The following is a 19931-nucleotide window of genomic DNA, read 5'->3' as shown; positions in this document are numbered from 1 at the left end:
CAAAAAAACAGAGAAAAGTATATTTAAAAATACATGGAAAAAATAATATGAAAAACGAGTTAGACAAAAGAAACTTTCAAGAGGATTACCAATCAAAAAAGAAAACTCTGCTTTGAAGAGCTTTTTTAATATTTTCACTATTGCTGTTAATCCAGCACAACTTTTTTCGAATCTGTAAGGAAAACAAAGATTAAGATGGTTATAAAATGTGTAATGAAAGTAGAACAGTGAAATTGGTCTTTAAGAAGTAAATACTGATATTCATTCAAATACTGATATTCATATAGAACTAAAATTAAAAACTAATGATTTAGATCACTTAATACTAGCTACTGATTTAGATGACTTTTCATGATACCATGATTAATCTCTCTATCATAGTTTTGAGGAATTTACTGGAGGTGGTAGTGGTTGGATGTTAGAGTCGATCGTATCTCTATAAATTCACACCGTTAAATATAATCCACTAAAATGTAGCTCATGCATACCATTTCCTAAAAAACTGGCTTCAAAAAGTTATAATAAGCATTAAGAATGAGGATGAAAAGTGTTTCCTTTGGTTTGTATTAAGAGCCAAATACCTAAAGGTAGTAATAATGAACGAGTTAATGCCATTCTCAATGACTGATATTGAGTATTCGGTAAATATTAAATATATAAACAAGTTTGAAAAACAAAATCTAAACATATCAATTAATGTATACGTTTATGAGGATAATGTAGAAGTTATAAGAGAATGTAAAAATTATGATGTTGTTTTGTGTTGTATCAACTTATTACTCACCTCTGAAAAAGTTAATGACAAAGAGAGTTCGAAGCTTCGCTCCGTGGCGCTGAAAGCACTTAAGAATGATCACTATCGTCTAATTACTAATATAAATAAGCTATTATCATTACAAACAATAAAAAAGAATTGTTAGCTGTTTTTCTGACTTCGATGTTTAAACCCCTTTTCATTCACAAGAATTATTGGATAAACAAAAAGAGCATTGTAATACTAATGAAGCTGTTAAAATAGAAATTCCAAAAAAAGGTAACATGTTATACTTTAAAAACTATAAAAAAGTGGTTAGAGTACTTTTTATTTTATATGCTAACTTTGAATCAATCATAAAAACTATTGATGTGTCAACCAAATCCGGAAGAAAGTTACAATAAACAAAATCAGAAGCATGTATCTTCTAGCTTTTTTTTATAACATAAAGTGTTTTGATGATAGTGTATACTCTAACAAACCTGTTAATTACACTGAAACAACTAATGAAGATATTACACAAAAGTTTGTGGAAATGTTAGAGCAAGATGTTAAAATCATTGGCAACATTAAACAAAAAGATATCATATTTGGTACAGATGATAAGAAGGGCTTAGACATTGAACAAAAGGGTATTATATTTAGTATTTGGTAGAGATGATAGGAAAAAAAAAGAAAAAAGAAAAAAAAAAAGAAAAGATAATTCTCATTATAATGAAAAAAATTAGAGCAACACACAACTCTTGCAACGTAAGTTAGAAGTTACCAAAATTTGTTCCCGTCATTTATTTAACCGGATAGACAGTCATCTATTCATAAAAAATACTTCGTAAAACTAAAGGTGATATTTAAAGTATACCTAACAACGAAGAAAAATGTATCACCTCAAAAGGATATTATATTAGATGAAAGCTCTAAAAGGAAAATAGAACTAAGATTTATTGATAGCTTTAGATATATATCTACTGCTTCGATAGTCTTGTAAAAAATCTTGATAAAATAGTTTTAAAAATCATGCAAAATTCTTTAAGGCTAAATCTCTAGATCTACATTCACGAAAGGGTTTATTCATATGAATACATGAAAAGCATCAAGAAATTAAATGATACTCAATTACTTCCGAAAGAAGCATTTTACTCTAGACTAAGTGGTGAGCATATTAGTGATAAAGATTATGAGCATCCACAAAAAGGGTTGAAAATTTTGAATGTAAAACTCTCAGAGATCGTCTTAACGTTTATAATAACTCAGATGTTTAATTCTTGGACGATGTTAATGAAAATGTTAGAGAAGAATGTATAGGTGTGTATGGTTTAGATGCTGTATGGTATAACACTGCTCCTGGATTAGCTTTGGATACTGCTCTTAGAGTGTCTGTTATTAAATTAGATTTACTTGCAAACTGTAATGTTACTTATGTTTGAAAAGGGCATTATAGGTGGAATATCTGTAGATTCTAAGAGGTATGCAAAAGCTAGTGATATGTATGTAAAAAATTAATATAATAAAAAATAACAATCCAAATGCATCACCTATCTGGACGCAAATAGTCTCCACTCTAGTGCAATGTGTAGCTTCAAACTACAGATGGTTTCGAGTAGATGATAGAAGATAAACTTAACTCATGCTGTTATGCTTTTGTCTTATAAATAGATTTGGAACCCAAAACAGTTGCATGATTATGTAACGATTACCCTCTAGCTCCTGAAAGAGTGCGAATAGGAAATTTTTATGAGTTTTGTGTTTTGTTTAAAAAAGAAAAATATACACCGTGTTCATCATAAACTAAAACTGTTTGCGAAATATGGTACTATAATTGCACATATTCTGATAGGAATAAAATGTAATGACCATGGATGAAGGAGTATTTAGAATTTATTGCTGATATGAGAGTAAAGGCTAAAAAGGAATTTGAAAAAAGGTTTTTCAAGCTGTAAAACCAATATTGTTTTTGGAAAAACTATGGAGAATATACGAAGTGGAGTTGATATTTGATTAGCTAATGATGAAGTGAAAACATAGAAACTTGCTGCCAGACCTAACTTTAAAAACTGTAATATCATTTGTAAGAATCTGGTAAGTATACAAATGAAAAAGAGAAACCATATTGCATACAATAATTCTGCTTCATCTAAATGCAGATAAAGCAGAACTATTGTATGCAATATGGAAAGTGTAATATACGAAATAATAACTATTGTTGTTATCGACTTCGATTAAATTGACTAAAAGTCGACTTGTTGAAAGTTGAAATTCGTCGGACTTGAGTTTCCTACTGATCGACTAAAAGTCGATTTAGTCGGTTAATCATCCCAACATCCTTATTTCTATTTTTTTACTTGATTTAATTTTAGCAATATTTAAAATTGTTATGATGGTGAACAATTAGTAAAGAGATATCTTTATAAGTAGTTTATCTGGTAAATATAAATTATTTATAAAAATTGAGCCATGCCACAATGGGTTTGGGGTGAGCAAAACCCCCAAAACTATCTTCTATTATGGGGTAATTTCTTTTTTTAAAATGAAGTCTAGAGACCGCTAGCACTCTAAAACTGATTTAAATTTCTCCCAACTATCGGGGCAGATTTGGCGGCTAAACTTTTTTTGGGGTGGCAGATTTATAAAATGTTTTCGCATCCATAATTGAATACCATGACACATTACTTAACCTTCTGAGTTAATGAGATAAAGGAAACATATTAACAAAGCGGTGCTGTATACAGTAAACTAAGAGTTAGGTTTATGTGATACAACAAATTAGGTTCAATGCTCAGATATTTTGGTTATATTAAAAAAAAACTAATAGGTTAGATGATTTAAAATCGAACAAAGAAAACACTCTTGATGCAACAACAGTATGTGCTATTATAACAGTATTACATACCACCTAGTTTTTTTGTTTACTCTTTTAAAGTTCTAGTTTTTTCACAGCGTCTAAAAGATAATATGTCGAACAATATTAAAGTATATGATTATAATAAAAACATTCGACTTAGTCGATTTTCAAAATGTATAAGCCGATTTTTGTCGACTTTGATAAATACATTAATCGATTTAGTTGATAGTAGAACAAAGCCGCAACAAAACTAGTAGTAACTGAAGATTTTTACAGAGATATCTGTAGCACAAAATACTCCTCCAACTACATACAAGATCAAATATTATAATGGTGAAAATTTAGCTAGAACGTTCTATGAAAAAGAAATGTAAAAGACAAAACAAAAATGTATTTAGGATTGAAAAGATATATAGAAAAACCAAAACAAGGTTTTTAATAAAATGGGTTATCCGGACTAATTTGATTCATGGATAAATAATAAAGTTTAGTTTAATATTCCACGTTAATTACTGTAATGTCATTTTTCAAAAATAACATAACGACTTGGTGCTACAATCGTTGAAGTTTTACCACCTGTTAACGATTACCTTATGGTTGCGATAGAGAAATTTAAATCTTCTGTTGCAATTACAATAAATGAATAACATTTTACCATGTATTGATGGTTGCTTCTATGGTTAAAATGAGTTAATAAGAATTTCGACATTTTTTTGAAAACTCTGTAGCAATTTCAATAAATGGATAAAAATTTTACACTTGTTAATGATTGCTTCTATGGTTGAAATGATTCAATACAAATTTCGACTTTTTTAAACAACAACTTGACCTGATGTTGATTATTATGCATATGATCGGTTATTTGCCTTTTTTAAGAAAAACTGCGAAAAATGTTGGTAAAAAAATCAGCTTTTGACTAAACATATTTATGGGTAGATGTGTTTATGGTTGAGTACATGATCAAAGAATGGGGTAAACCAGGTCCCGCTTTTTGCTACTAGTCTAATTAAACAAGTGATCTTGAAATGTGTATTATCACCTAACTTTTATCAAAAGCATGTTTTATTTTTTAACTCCATTAAAGTATAAGCAAGTACTAAAACTTGCTCCAATTTTGACACGTGGTTAATAAATATCAAAATTACAGAATTTAGCAAATATGTTAAAAATAATCATCGTGTTGAAGTTTGCTATATAAATTTGATTTAAAGAAAATTCTCCTCATCTCCTCGCACCTGACTTTATAAGAACATATACATATACATATACTTTATAAGAACATACTTTATAACTGACATTTAATGATATGTTCCAATTTCGACACGTGATTATTGAATATCTATATAGTATTTGACAAATATGTTAAAAATGATCTTCGTGTTGAAATTTGAATCTTCCGAAAAAACAAATGTTTTTAGAATTTAATTTATGTAATTATAAACCTTTTAAAAGACCGGAGGGTTGTATCCAAACGCAAGAAAATCATCTTGATAAAGATCATAAAGCTGCTTGATTTCTGTCCTCGTTAAGTTCGAAAAGTACTTTGGCATGATGTCGCTGGATTTCGATAAATAACGATCACTCGCATTGACTGGAAAATAGAACTTCTCGTTTAAATTAGCATTTTTTAAGATGGCAACAGAATCCTCAGTTAATGTTTCCATTTTTCCAATGTAATCATACTTGTGGGAACAAGGTGAGCATAATTTTGTCATCAAATCCCAATGTTCATCAAAATCTTTTTTCTTTAAAATATAGTTAATAAATTCTTGGAAAGTAATTCTAACTCCTTTCTTGAATTCCTCTCGAGTTAATTTTTTTCGTGACAAACGGAGGATGTCCCAGCCGAATGCTTGATTGAAATACAAGGTATCTGGGTCTTCGAACTTATTTCTGAATGTCGCCACCAGCCTTTCAAACGGATGACGCGTTATAAGAAAAGAATAATACCCCCATTCACGAATTTGTTTTTCTGAACCATTGTGATGTTTAAGCATTGGATATATTAGTCGATGAACCTAAATAAGAGCGGTAAACATTGTCCTACAATCATGAAAGAGAAATAAGTATTAAATTATTACTTAATTAAACTTAATATTATAAATTAACTAAATTATTATAAATTAACTAAGTTATTATAAATTAACTAAATTATTATAAATTAACTAAATTATTACTTAACAGTAAAAAAAAAATTTGTCTTTTTTTTGCCTGAAAGCTTAATTCTTCTAATTTATGTCTAAAGCTTCAAAATTGCAATAGAAATCCAAACAAAATACAGACTAGAAAATTTATAAAGATTCGTTTACTTTGTTGATAGCTCAATGGCAATACAACACCATATAAGGTTTTAACAAATCCATTTGCAGAGAGTTTATTCCAGTGTAAAGAAGCACATTAAGCTGTCTTAAAATGCAAATCAAATGTTGAAATTTATCTAATCAATACTAAAAATCTTACCTCGTTTTTGTCAACAGTTGAAATCTTTTCATAGGTAAAGTTTCCAATGAGGACTTGAAAAACTCTTTTCCACGTTGTAGATGCAACTTTTGGTATGAAGCAATAAAGAAGTTTTGCAGCGTCTGAATAAATTTTGTAGTTGTCATTGATCACAGATTTCGGTTTTTTCATGCAAAATTTGAAAAGAGCTTCTTTTCTAAGCTGCTGAGTTAGCAACATTTTTCTTGCAGCTTCCATTTCCTTAACAAATCAAAATGTTTTTGAAAATTCAGAAGGCAGAAGTTCAATAAGGTGATTAAAAATCATTCGTTAAAATATAAGGTTCTTCTACAAGCACCAAAACCATTTATACTAATTTAAATATTTATTTACTAATTATATTTAAGTATGTTTATTAACCTAAACCTTTTTCCCATTAGCACCATTTTTAATTCTAAAGTATTGGCATTTGTCCTCCTAGTATCTCGCTGAAAACACATTTCTTCCCAAACTATCATTATTTAATATCTTAGATACTTTCCCAAACTATCATTATTTAAGATCCTAGATACTTTCCAAAATTATCATTATTTATGATCCTTCTTCTTTTAAAATTTAAAAACAATAAATCAAAATAAAAAATTGTAACTATCTTATGCTGGAAGTTTCCTATTTAAGTGTCGAAGCGTTTACATCGAGAGTTTAGGATCATTTAAAGCCCTCTAGACCTTCGAATCTTACATGCTTCACACCTGTTGAACTCTAACGCTCATACACTATTGTAGTGCCCAGAACAGTTCTTATTGGAAGTTAGTCACCTTAGTATCTATGTATAAGGTCATTTATTAGGATCATCTTCTAATATTTACTGATAAAGCTGCCGAATAAGTCGAATTTCGACGGATCTATCTTAATCCGCTAAAATAGTTCCTTACTGTTGTCTACAACTAAAAATTTTTATAACAATTCTTCTAATTTATAGGATTTAAAAATAAAAAGAAACAAAATCTTTATCTTTTACAAATGAGTTTAGTTTTTTTTTTAAATTTTACTTAAAACTTAACACCAACTAACCTTATTTAAAATGCAATAAATTTAACTAAGTATTTATTATTTCTAATAACCTTCCATGAAATGCTTAACATTTTATACAACTTACTTAGTGCGCTTCAAATTTTACCCATATTTCATATAAACTTGTTTTTTTTTAAAATCTATTTAATGTAAACTATTAGCCTGTCAACACACTATTAGTCTGCCACCAAGTTTTATATTAACAAATTAAAAGATTAAAAAAACTGTTCAAAAATTGTAAAAGAATTTATTTTATTTGTTAATTTATTATTTTATCCTATAAGCAACTAGAAAGTTTACATCTTCATATGTATTTGACTATTCAAGATTTTTTTTTAAATTAAAATGTAATTTTATAATAAATTGACTTGATTGGTAAATATTCTTCATTATATTACAAATGTTAAAGTTAATTGCAGATATGACATCGATTACTCTTAATTAAGAAAATAAACACCTAAAAATCAAAACGTTTCTATCTTGTGAAACTTATTGCTCCATCTAAGGGAACATGGCCCTCATTTTCAATTTTTTTAAAGTGCTTTGTTTTATTTTAGTATTGATTTGATGATAAAACACATTTGATGATAATAGTATCAGATGTTTATTTTAATGGTGGAAGTTTTCTTTGAGTTTGATTTGCAAAAAGTAAAAACGCTAGGTAGGTTTAAGTAAAATACTCTACGTCTTACGCAATGCCCCCCCCCCCCGCTGTCCCCTCCAACGCCTGTTAATGATTTTGGTTTTATTTTAAATGCAGTTAAATTTAAATAATATTATTCAAAACTTCATGGAACAGAATTCCTACTGTTTAAATATTATGTTGATTAATATTTTAAATGTTTTTAAAGCATAATTAACTTTTAGAATTTTTGAAAGATTATCTTTTGCATTTACCTGTTTTCAAAATTTGGCAGCTATTTCTTTTTATGTTTTTAAGTTGATAGCTCTAGATGACTTGTTTTTTTTACGTTATTTATAACTATTTAAATAAAATTAATCTAAATCTAACCGAAGCCTGACGGAAATGTTGTCATCATTAGAAGAGACTTCGTAAGATGGCATCTTGTTAGTACTCTTTATTTCCATGTTTTTTTTATCATTAATTTTTAAACAAAAGATATCCTCTATAAGTGATTAAGACAATTACAATTTTCTTTCAGGTAGGTAAAGTACGGCTTTTGATAGTTTATCTGATTGGGGCATCGAACATGAAATGTAATAACGTAATCGACATTTTTCTTTTGGATTTGGATTTTTCTTCGATAGTTCTGCATGAGATATAGAGCAATGCTTTTTCATGTCATCCAACTGACTGATTATTACTTTTGTTTCTTTTTTTCTCCTTATAATAAATTTTCTCTGATGCACAATGGTTGATGCAAGCAAGCAACCTTGATTAGTTGATTGATAAAAAAAGTAAATTTAACTCAGCAAAAATTGCAACTGCAATTGCAAAAAGTTTTTTTCTATGAGTTGGCATAAGGTTTTGAGAGTTATTCCTGACACCAATCAATTCAGTATGTATGATACCAATCAATTCAGTATGTAGGATAACAGTAGGAATGGGGAATAAGGAGGGGTTAAAAGATAAAACGAACAACAACGAAACAGTGTACGGTGGTGTATCCCTAGTAAACGTATGCTCCAGAAAAGTCTGCACACATTTTTAACAATCTTCGACAACTCTACACTTTCCAAGTAATAATCTACGTCTTTTGTATTTTTGTTTCTAAATTTAAAGAAGGAGGCACAAAGAGGGTAAAGGAGAGAAGAGGTGAGGAGTTTCTGTGGTTTAGTGGATTGAAATAAAAGACCATAAGTCAAACTAATAGCTTTTTTTTAATAGGAACCATTTCAGTTTCATGAAAATACTTTCAACTTTGATACCGCTGTGAGCTTCTTGTTATATTTAAAGCATCCATCTGTACTCCAGACTATAAACAGTGAACTAGTTACATGAAATCATCAATTTTTCGAAGAATTCGAATTAACGTATTATCAAACGCATAGCGCGAAGTAAAACGCCTTAGACCGTTCAGACGGATAATTAAGTTTACGTGGTTAGAGAACGACACAAATGTGCCGAAATTTCATCGTAACTTGTGTAATTCGGTATTAACATCTGTTCTTAAATTGGCTTCACCAAAGAGAGGATTTCATTTTGCTCAGTAATTGAATACCAATACAATACCAATCATTTTAATTCTAAGAAGAAGCCTAACGAAGTTTAAGTAATTCGATATTCATAAAAATTATCTTATTCGCGAGTGCATGCAAAAATGCCTTAGCGTGCATATCCATGGAGGCAACTAAGTCTAATTTCTCTTTTTTTCTTTTTTTCTTTTTAAATTTCTTTAGGCATTCAAAAATATACGAGTTTCAGATAAAGAAAACTTATTTGCTTATAGAGCATATAGAGTTGATTTTAAGAAAAACAAAGTTGTTTAGACAAATTTATCAATTCAGATAGTGTGACAACAACGAACAAACGAACAACGACTGAGATGTTCTGTATTTTAATAAATTATCTAAAAAATTTAAATTTACGAAAAAAAGTAAATTACTTTTACATAAGCAAAATATTTTTACGTAATTTTTTGTAATTTATGAATTTTAATTCAATTAAATTTTCCTCAAGTGCATATAAAATAAATATACATACCTTTTTATAAGTCTGATCTTCGTTTTTGATAACAAAATTTATGCAATCTAAAGCATATACAAAAATAGCAAAATTTTAATTTAGTTTAATTTACAGAACGTTCACATTAAAATTAACACAATGAGTTAAAAGCATTTTCAAACCTTTTATTTTTAAAATTAAGGGTCTGCTTTTTAAAGCAAATTCTTTCGTTACGCTAATTTTTAACCAGACAACTCAGAACTAGCCTCATCTCATATTATGTAATAGGAAACGTGACTAACCAAATATAGACAATAATTGGAAGAAATCAAGGGTGTGTTTTAGCTTAGTGGCTAAAAAAAAAACTTCTAGCTATGTTGAGTTAAACTTTTGAAAACTTTAAAACATCCATTTTCAGGAAAAAAGAAGTAGAAAGTATTTTACTTATTTAAAAAATAGAACTTGAAATAATTGTGTTAAATCAAAAGGATTGGGTATACGACTGTTATGGTGATTTTCGATCACCTTAAATATTTTCAGCATCTAGGTTCCACGAAAAGACTCGATAACTAGCACCATAGACGGAAGAATACGGTTTGTAACTACTTTAAAGGACTTTTATTTTTTATAAATATCATGTTAAATTCAAGAAGCTTAAATCTAAAGTTTGAATTCTTTTAGTTGTTCTTGAAGGAGGGAAAGTGAATTTTGTGGTAATATTGATCTAATTAATTTTATATTATATGGAGCCAATAAAATACAAATGGCCAAACTCTATTCGAACAAAAAAACTGAAAGATTTGACAAAGACATTTTTTCCAAAAACAAAAAAAGCTGCTGGAGAAGTTGAAAAAAAAGTTGTTAAAAAAATCTTACACTGTTGGGTCAAAATTTGACGTTGCGGTGATAAATTTTGAAAATACCGTAGAAGCCGTTAAAATACAAGGATCAGTGTTAAATTTTACAAAACTAGAATTTTTTAAACTGTGAGAAGGGAAAACGAAAGAAAATAAAAACATAAGTTTTAGATTTTGCTCGACTCAAACATTTTGTATTCGATGGAAAGAAAGTGCAAGACAGCCGAAACACCTTGTGGACACTCTTGTACAATCACTTGAAAACTAAATTAGGAGATTTTTAAAAAGAGAGTTTTGGGAAAGAGAGGAAGAAGATTTTGAAAGAAGAGGCAATAAAAAAGAAGCATAGGAATATTTTCAAAGAGAAAGAGAAGATTTATAAAATGAAAGCAGTTCTAATGTAGATTGACTTTTTTGCCATGAGTTCCAAAGGTGGCAAGTGAATATTTTTAGTGACTTTTGGTTGCATATTAATCCATGTATACTCAAACAATAATATGTACTTGAGTTGAACATTTGAGAGCATTTATTAAGTAAAACGAGAACCATTAGTATCGTTATCAATTATATTTAGGTTGAAAAATTATTATATCGTTTTTAACTATATGATTCCTAACACTTTGATTCCTAAAACTCAAAATTTACGTAATTGCTTTACGTAAGTTTTGAGTGTTAGGAATCAAACAGCCTATCGTTACACAAATCATACACAAACCACAAACACCTACACAACAATGAGGGAGCCCAGCAACCTAATCATAAAAAAACCCAAACGCTCTAACATAACCACACAAAACAAAAGCATTGCCCAAAGATAACTCCGTCCACTCAAAGTGTATATAAACATGAAGAGCAAGTCTCCTATACTTTTTTTTTTTTTTAATACAATTAGATTTAATAGACTCTAAATCTTCAACTAACTGTATTGCAAAATTACATTGAAGATTACAAAATAAAAAATGTTTTACTTTTTTACAGAACTGAATTTTTTACAGGTTTGAATATATTTTATGAAATTTTAAAGATAATGGGACAAGGAAAATTTCTGCTCCTTGGAGTAAAATCAATGACGGTCAGTATAAATTTTCCAAACAAAGCGGCAAACAGCAACACTTCTTTTTTTACGCTACAAGAATTCTCAATGATGGCGTGATAATTTTCTAAATGCCTTTTACAATAGTGTTCTTTTATAACATATAACTTCTAAAAGTCCGTATTTTTTCAATTTTACTGACTTTAAATTATGATAAAGTAATCATTTTTAGATTTTAATAGCACACCATGTTAAAAAAAATTTTTCAACCAACAACTTCATTTATATTATTCATTCTAGAGTTGATTATTTCCCATGAAATCCATTAAAACCTCGGGGTCAAATACTTTGGGGTCTAAAAATCATTTTTATATCTTGGACATTTAGGTGATGCTTTCATCATGGTCATACCAGCTTTTTTCTGCTTTATTAACAACTTTTGTAAAGTCAACATCTGTATCAAAACTCATCGTAAATAAAAGTCTTTTGTATGCAAGACTTTTGTTTGAGAGGTTTAGTTTACCTGCACATTTAACATTTGTACCACATGTAACAGCAATGAGAATTTCACCATTGTTCTTCTTGGTAAAGTTTTCTGTTTTGACATTTAAAACAACTTCATGGAAAACATTATCTGCGTGTCATCCATGAGAAGTTCAACTTCTACAATTAGAACATCTATAATCAGCGAATCTACAATTAACGTATACACAATACACAGCCGAAATTTATTAACGAAGAAAAAAGTTATTAAAAACAAAACAAAACAAGAAAACATTGAAGACATTTTCCGGATTTAAGAAAATTTTCAACTTACTTGAAACAGGAATCAAAGATTAAGTAAAAAATATATTTCACAGTTCAATCATATATTCCGAGAAATTTTCTGATTTTAAATATTAACTTCTTCATGTTTTTGAAAAAAAAAAAAAAAAAAAAAAAAAAAAAAAAGACTTTCCTAATTTGTTTGTTTATTTGTTTTGGTTAATTGCAATGTTAATTATTACAAGTTTTTCATTATCTATTTTATATATGACGCTCAACTTTATTCCAGACAGACAACCACTTACAAACAGAAAAACTTCCTCGTTACTTAACAGATTTATCTCAATTTTGGTAAAAAGGTGTCTACAAAATATGCTCTGTGGTCACCATTGTTGCATCTTTTTAATCTATGCTGGCTGAATAATAAATTGAGGTGGGAGAGTAATTTTCTCGGAACCACTTTAACGAATATTTACACAGAGTAAATATTCGCCTGCTGACCAACAAAAAACTCTGGTATTAAAGCCGAGAACATAGAAAATTTCTTGCATTAAGTTTATGCTGATTAGAACAAAAACAAGCTGACTTACTTTCATAGTTATGCCGGATTGTAAACAGTGGCAGCTCCAGAAAATTTTTTCTGCAAGTGCTAAGAGAGGGTGCTACGCCTTTTACTGTGGGTGCTATGAAGGATATTTTTCTACCCTAGAATTATCAACATAAATGCAAGCACACACACGCAGGCGCGCGCACTCACTCTCACACACCCACAATTACACACACCAGCAGGTGCATTAAAAAACTCTGACATCTGCAGTCACCAAAACAGTGGATAGTGAATAAAGTGGCACTTTGCAATTAACTTAAAACATAAACAAACATGACAGTTACTATATTTGTAGATTTACTATACAAACTTTTACAACAAATTCACATTGTTTCTTAAGATGTATCGTACATGTAGACAATTTCAATCCACAATGCTGAATGCATTACAAAATCAGAGAAGGTTGAAATCATTCACTCATCATTAGAGGTCTTCATAGCAGGATAATCCGCCTATTATTGTGGTTGAGGGCAAAAGCATCTATAATCCTGTCACTGTCCAGGGTCCTGGATCTTAAAGAATTGATAGCAAGAAGTGCCAGGTCACTTGTTCAACTGTCTCCGCTTAGGTAGTTCTTTAAACAAGAAAAACTGTGTACACACCTCAGTGATGTTACTGGAAGAGTCAAAGATATGGATATCAGCTTATACAAGTCCGGAATGCATCTTTGTAGGACCGCACCACAGATAGGAAGTCTTGTGTGTTACTGATTGTAAGTCCCTGCTCTTCTTTCCTTTCCAGCAGCCTGCAAACTTGGTGGAGTTCAGCTGACAAGTTCTCCTCGTTAACTCCATAATGACAGGCCATTGGCAGTATCCATTTTTTGCCAAGAGTGTTGCGTGTTTGAGGTTTATAGCTGGAAAATCTTTCAGAACTTCATTAGTTTCTGAAGAAAAACGCTGTTTCATCTCCATTAGAGTCCTGTCTATAACAAAGTAGAATGACTTTGTTTTTAGGTCATCCATGCTCTTTGCATTTTTTCTTTCTATTTTCTAATCATCTACAATAAAGCACTCTAGATATTTAGTTTGAGCCTATCTTTTCTGCCGTTATACAGTCGCTATTGCTATTCCTGCGTTGCAGTAAAGTTCATTTGCTTCTTTTCTGAGTGTCTCCCATTTTTCATCTGTGCGTTTTTCTGTTATAGAAGTTATTACAGATTGAGCCAGGTCATTTGCTGCTTCTGGATCTAAATTAGGAGACTCTAGCTGATTAAACATGAATTTTGTTGTTCTAAAAATATCCTCAGAAATCACAAGATGAAGAAAAAATTTCTTGTTTATAAGTGCACTGTGAGCTTTAGCCTCTGTCCTCCTTTTAGCATTTTTCTGGTCAACAACAACCTGTAGCGTAGCCAAAACAGCTGGGAGAGTTCTTGGACATTACAATGGAATCATACTGGCACGCCCAGCGGGTGTCACTGAGTCTTTTAAACTCTAGGCACGTAATGTAAACCTGAAAATGTTTGAACTATCATTCTTAAAACCTAAGAGTTCCTTTCTACATCTTGAGCAAATCATTTTTGCAATCATTTCTACAAGGATTTTTACAAGCATTTTTACAATTGACTGAGAAAAGCATCGAAAAGTTAGAATTTCAGTTTTACCATAGTATATCTGCGTCTCGGAATTCAACTCTTCCGATATCAATACAAGAGAATATTGATTTCGTTTTAACCGATACACTAGAAAATCAAAAAAAGTTCATTTTCTTAAAACGATACGGGAGAAGAAATAGCGGTACTTTTCTCTTGTTTTAAAAATGAAAAATTCAAATAAAGCCGAATAATACTTTACCAATAGTATTTAGGGAAAAACAAGGGGGATTCATTGAAAGAGTTATTAAATATTGAACGGAAACTTTCGGCTCGATATCAGTTTCGGCCAAAACCGAAACCGAAAATTGTTTCAAATCATAATCTTATTCGCTCAGTCTCGTCTACTATACAATACGAGATGCCTCATCGTTTCGTCTCGCATTAAGACCTGTAACGCTAATTTTATAAAACATTGATTGGTGGAGTAGTAGTTTGATTAAATTTCGAACAAGTTCGAACAGAGGTCCACAAACGTTCGAATTAGAAAGTTCGAAAGTAAAAAAATTTATTTCTAAGAAGTTCGATTAGTGCGTAGACTTTACGCAACGACGTGTCGATTTTTAATTTTAAACGAATTTTCATTAAAAATTTTTTTTTTTAACTCCTGTCTAAGTTTCACACATTCTCATGTCGAATATTATTCAAACTTTGTCAATTTTTAGGCTTTTTAGTTGAATTTTAAGAGTTTTCTGGAGTCTCATACAAATCGAAAAAAATTAAATTTTCAAATCATATTGTCATTTTCGAATCAAAATTAAAAGTTCGCAACTATAGCGTTCGACTCGAAGCTACAGTTATTTGTAATTATTAGAATGCCGTGACTCTCAGGGATCTTGCCGAGCGCAATTTAATTTTCAAAAATCATTTAGTGCAGAAAATGTGAAGTCCTTACAAAAACAATGCCATAGAATTGACATTTTTACAACGAAAAATTATAAAAAGTATTTCTTTTTCATATTCTCTGAAAGAGGATATCAAGGATTACAAAAAAAAAAAAATTTAGGTCCTTTTCTGACCTAAATTTCTTGTTGTTTTGGCATCTAGATTTAGAAAATGTATTTTTCTCAAATAAAAAATAACAACAAACTCTCAACGAACTTTGTCTCAACAAATAAAAACAATTATATTTAGAGTTATTGACAAACAACGCTTTTAAAAAACAACGCTATTTGAGGGAAAACACCCAAAAAGTTGTTTCCTACACCTCTGCTACCACTAGAACATGCCAAAGGCTGCATAACAGCTGCTTTGTAATTTTGTTTTAATTTTTGATATCAATCCATTCCGCTAGACGCAGGTATTCCAAGACGAGTGATTTCAAGAAGATAAATAGAAACATTTGAAATGGTACGGTTTTTACGTCACAAAGCAGAAGAAATGCAATTGGAAATAAAATAAAGTATATTTAAGTCGTCATTTTCTTACATGAGTAATTAACGATAGGAAATCGTCAGAAAAAACAAGAAGATAAATTTTAAACTTACTTTCAAGCAAATAAACCCGCGATGAAACATAATTTCGAACTTGACGGAGTGTTATAGCTGCTAAGAAGGTCGCAAAAATTATGCCTAAAAATTTTCCCTTCATTGTATCTTTTGATTTTTTTTTTTTAGTAAAGTATTAGCTGTTTCAATAAATATAAAGGAGTATGTGTACTGAAGCGAGTGAATAATGCCGAGTTCTGCTGCACGTTATTAAAGTGAGTCATTAATTGTGTTTACTGACGCACTTTTTAATTTGTTATAAATCGGATATCTTTAAACACTAAGCCTATTTCACAAATTTATTATTATCTGAAAACCTTTGTTCACAAAACCTCCGGTGATAAGATTGAATTGAACTAAAATAAATTTTAAGCTTTACTTGAACACTCTTTATTAAAAAACGTACCAAAACTTTTTTCTAATTTAAAACTCAGTCAAGGGCTTTTTATTGATCAGAAATATCTTCTCTACTTTATTGTTGACATTTTAAAAAATGAAGGTGAGATGATTCACGCAAAATAATTGCGAAACACTTACCTCAGAACATTTTTTAATTCGCTGAAGTTTTAACTGTTTTGAGTAAAGTAAACAATACTATTTTTTGAAAAAATGTTAATTACAGATTTTTGTTATTGTTGTTGGATTAAGCATTTTAAGCTTGTCGTTAAAAATGATTTCATTTAATTGTACCTTTCATCCTCCCTTATTTCTCAATAAACCTGATTGCTGAATTTAATTAAGAAAAATATAGTGGGGGCTAGGTGGGTGCCGCCTCAGTAAACGATTTTTTTATATGTATATCGCATATATTAGTATATATTTTGTTTATATTCTTTGCATATATATATATATATATATATATATATATATATATATATATATATATATATATATATATATATATATATATATATATATATATATATATATATATATATATGTATATAAATGTACGTGTGTGTGTGTGTGTGTGTGTGTGTGTGTGTGTGTGTGTGTGTGTGTGTGTGTGTGTGTGTGTGTGTGTGTGTGTGTGTGTAATATATTTATTAGAGTGGGTCAAATAATATCAAAGTATTGCAGATCTTTTCAGAACTCGGGTCTTATTTAGTATTTGATGTCTAAAACCAGAAACATACAGCAAAATGTTTTTCAGTACAAAAATACCCCATTTTTGGAGCAAAAGGTGTAGTATTTTTATGTTATTTGACCTAGCCTAGCATAAGCAAGTACATAAGCAATCTTTTAAAATTATTTTGCAATGTTGTTAACATCATATTTTTTTAGATTACAAGTATTTTACTATAGTTCAAGTAAATTATGTCATATGGAGACAAGAAAGTTATCACAATGTAGTGTATTTGGAACTTCAACAGGCTATGCTGCCAACCAACATAGAAGTTGCACAATTATTTCTCAAAGTGAAGACAGGAAAAAATGCTTCTAATAAATTTGTGGAAAAAAGCATCGACTCCAACAATACTGCAGAAGTCTATTGTTAAATGAGTCAATATATTAATAGAAATATATCAAAGTTGTGTCCCTCTGAATCAAGTTCCAGTTGTTTTGCTACTTTTACCAGCTCCTTAAACTGTCTATTTGATATTTCAGCTTACAAATGTTCAGTTTTGTGTAATGAATCTACTAAGGAGCTGAGCATATCTTGCAACTGTCTATGAGACGTTCTGAGGGAGGAAATGAAATTCCTGTTTGATCAAAGATATTCACATTCAATATTCATTGCTGGTGTTAACAAGGCAGCAACAAGCATGCTCCAAGAGCATCTAAAGTGAAATTCTGATGAGCAGTTGAGAACTTTGAAGTATAAGTAAAAGTAAAGTGCTGGTGCTAGTTAAAGTCAGTATTTTTCTGATACGTCAGAAGATATTACATGTATATGAATGGGACAAGGAGTTACATAGCAGCAATGAATACTTGCAGTGCTACAACTAACAGTCAAAGGCAACAACCTCTTCCAAATCTAGCAAAAGAAGCAGACAGGTATGGTGTATAAGTTAGAGCTGCTGCTTCACTTGCTAATGCTGTCCTTGTTAACATTAGACTTTTTTCTAAAGAAGATCAAAGTTTAGTTATTGACAAGAAAAAAATTCATCGTGTTAGAAGTAAATTTAGAAAAAATTTGAAAATAGATAAATGTCAGCAAAATGAAGCTATTACAAGTAACTTTGTTGGCAGGATAAATAAGACTTTAACGAGAACAGAAAGAGAAGTGGTATGATGACATTATTCTTGAAGAGCGTTATGTTTTAGTTGTTAAACCAAGTAGTGATTATCTTAAACAACACCAATATCTGGTAAAGCTACTGATATTGCTAATAGTATTTTTCAGGTCATTACAGACCAAGGTGCAACTGATACAATTTGTGCTATTGGATGTGACAGCACAAATGGTCCTATTGGAAAGAACATTCAACACTGTGACAAAAATTCCATTATTCAATTCAGACCAATTGTGTGTGACAATGCTATGCCTGTTCTTAATGAAGATATGTTGAATGATCTGTCTAGTGATCATAAAAAATATCTGTATGATATTGCATATGCAATTAGGAGTGGAAATGCATCTCATGACTCAGTGAGAATACCAGGTCCTCTTAACCATGCTCGATGGGTCACACTTGCTAATAGAGTTTGTTGGTTGTTTGTTTGTTGGTTTGTTGGTACATATCGACAGATAATCCAACAAAAAATCTATACACCATTACACATTTCAATGTGACCAATTATGCTCCCTGGCTTTCGATTAAACAAAGTCCTTTATGCACAAATTGTGCAAAGTATGTTTCTTTGGCTGTACAGCTTGCAAAAATACTTTCCAGTGATATACATGTAATTGTTGAGCCATATATCAGTTGTAATGCTTATTTTGCACATGCAGAAAACATTCTAATTGCAATGCTAGCAGATTCTAGTAAACATGCCTGCCAAAGAGCTGTTGAAAGGGTTCTTCACTGCAGGTTCACAGCAAGTACCAATAAAACTGTAAGACAATTCAAAGTTCCAAACATTGATTTTAATGCAAGTGACTGGATTGATATGATTAATTGGGAAAACACTCATGAACCACCAGCTACCAAGATGTTATCAACCCAACAAATCTCTTATTTTGTTGACTCACTACTCATTCTCAAGTATCCCAATCACACACAATCTGTTGAACGCTGCATAAAGCTTGTCAGTGAGGTATCAAGTACAGTTATAACTTTGATGCCAGAGATGGTTTCATAAATGCTTGGATTCAATCACCCATTCTCATGCCTCATTTTGATTCAAAACAGGAATTTGCTGTGAACTTTCTGTATTGGTCCATAATGTATATATTTAGAACAAAGTTATCTTAGAAGCATAAATTCCTTGCATATTTAACATTTATAGGATGCAACAATAACAGTTTATTAAAGTTGCAAAATATGAACATTTTGTGCACCAAATAAAGGGGCACTTCCATTAACAATGCAATAATTGTTTTCTTATATATATATATATATATATATATATATATATATATATATATATATATATATATATATATATATATATATATATATATATATATATATGTGCATGCAAATATTATTATCAAAGTATTGTATTTATCATTATGATTTAAAAAATTTTTTTAACAAAAAAATGTTATCATAACCTGAGCAAGTTTTTTTTTTTTATCAAAAAAGGCTGAAAAAGCTCCTTGTCCATTAATTTTTTTCTCTCACTGTATATATCAATGTTCTAAGTTTAGAATAATGTTCTGCTTTGTGATAATTCAAACTAGTCTGGGTCAAAAAAAGTTTCTAGAAGTTTCTGAGGTGGTTTTTGATGAAACTTGCTTTCTAAATCC

General features: G+C 30.0%; 1 protein-coding gene across 1 annotated transcript; it reads right to left on the bottom strand.

Annotated features, from left to right (window-relative positions):
* Positions 1 to 3854: 3854 nt before the first annotated feature.
* Positions 3855 to 16293, bottom strand: LOC149893491 (carbohydrate sulfotransferase 11-like). The gene is made up of 4 exons (XM_090099296.1): positions 16076 to 16293; positions 9772 to 9818; positions 6054 to 6293; positions 3855 to 5611 (listed from the first exon to the last, which is right to left on the bottom strand). The coding sequence occupies exons 1-4, from the start codon at positions 16176 to 16178 to the stop codon at positions 5039 to 5041; spliced, it is 963 nt and encodes a 320-aa protein (XP_089955422.1). The 5' UTR covers positions 16179 to 16293; the 3' UTR covers positions 3855 to 5038.
* Positions 16294 to 19931: the final 3638 nt, after the last annotated feature.

Source organism: Hydra viridissima, unplaced genomic scaffold, assembly GCF_058129835.1.
Source record: "Hydra viridissima isolate aposymbiotic clone 2 unplaced genomic scaffold, HvirCarnegie_v1 scaffold_1, whole genome shotgun sequence".
Taxonomy (NCBI): domain Eukaryota; kingdom Metazoa; phylum Cnidaria; class Hydrozoa; order Anthoathecata; family Hydridae; genus Hydra; species Hydra viridissima.
Note: the sequence above shows the minus strand (reverse complement) of the source record. Positions and strands in the feature narration are given on the sequence as shown.

What these genes read in the sequence shown, in the direction of transcription:
- LOC149893491 (XM_090099296.1), bottom strand. Translation starts at nt 16,178, where the DNA reads ATGAAGGGAAAATTTTTAGGCATAATTTTTGCGACCTTCTTAGCAGCT. An exon ending in GCGGGTTTATTTGCTTGAAA is followed by an intron (nt 9,819 to 16,075) that starts GTAAGTTTAAAA and finishes TATATGCTTTAG; the next exon opens with ATTGCATAAATTTTGTTATC. An exon ending in CAACTGTTGACAAAAACGAG is followed by an intron (nt 5,612 to 6,053) that starts GTAAGATTTTTA and finishes GCTCTTATTTAG; the next exon opens with GTTCATCGACTAATATATCC.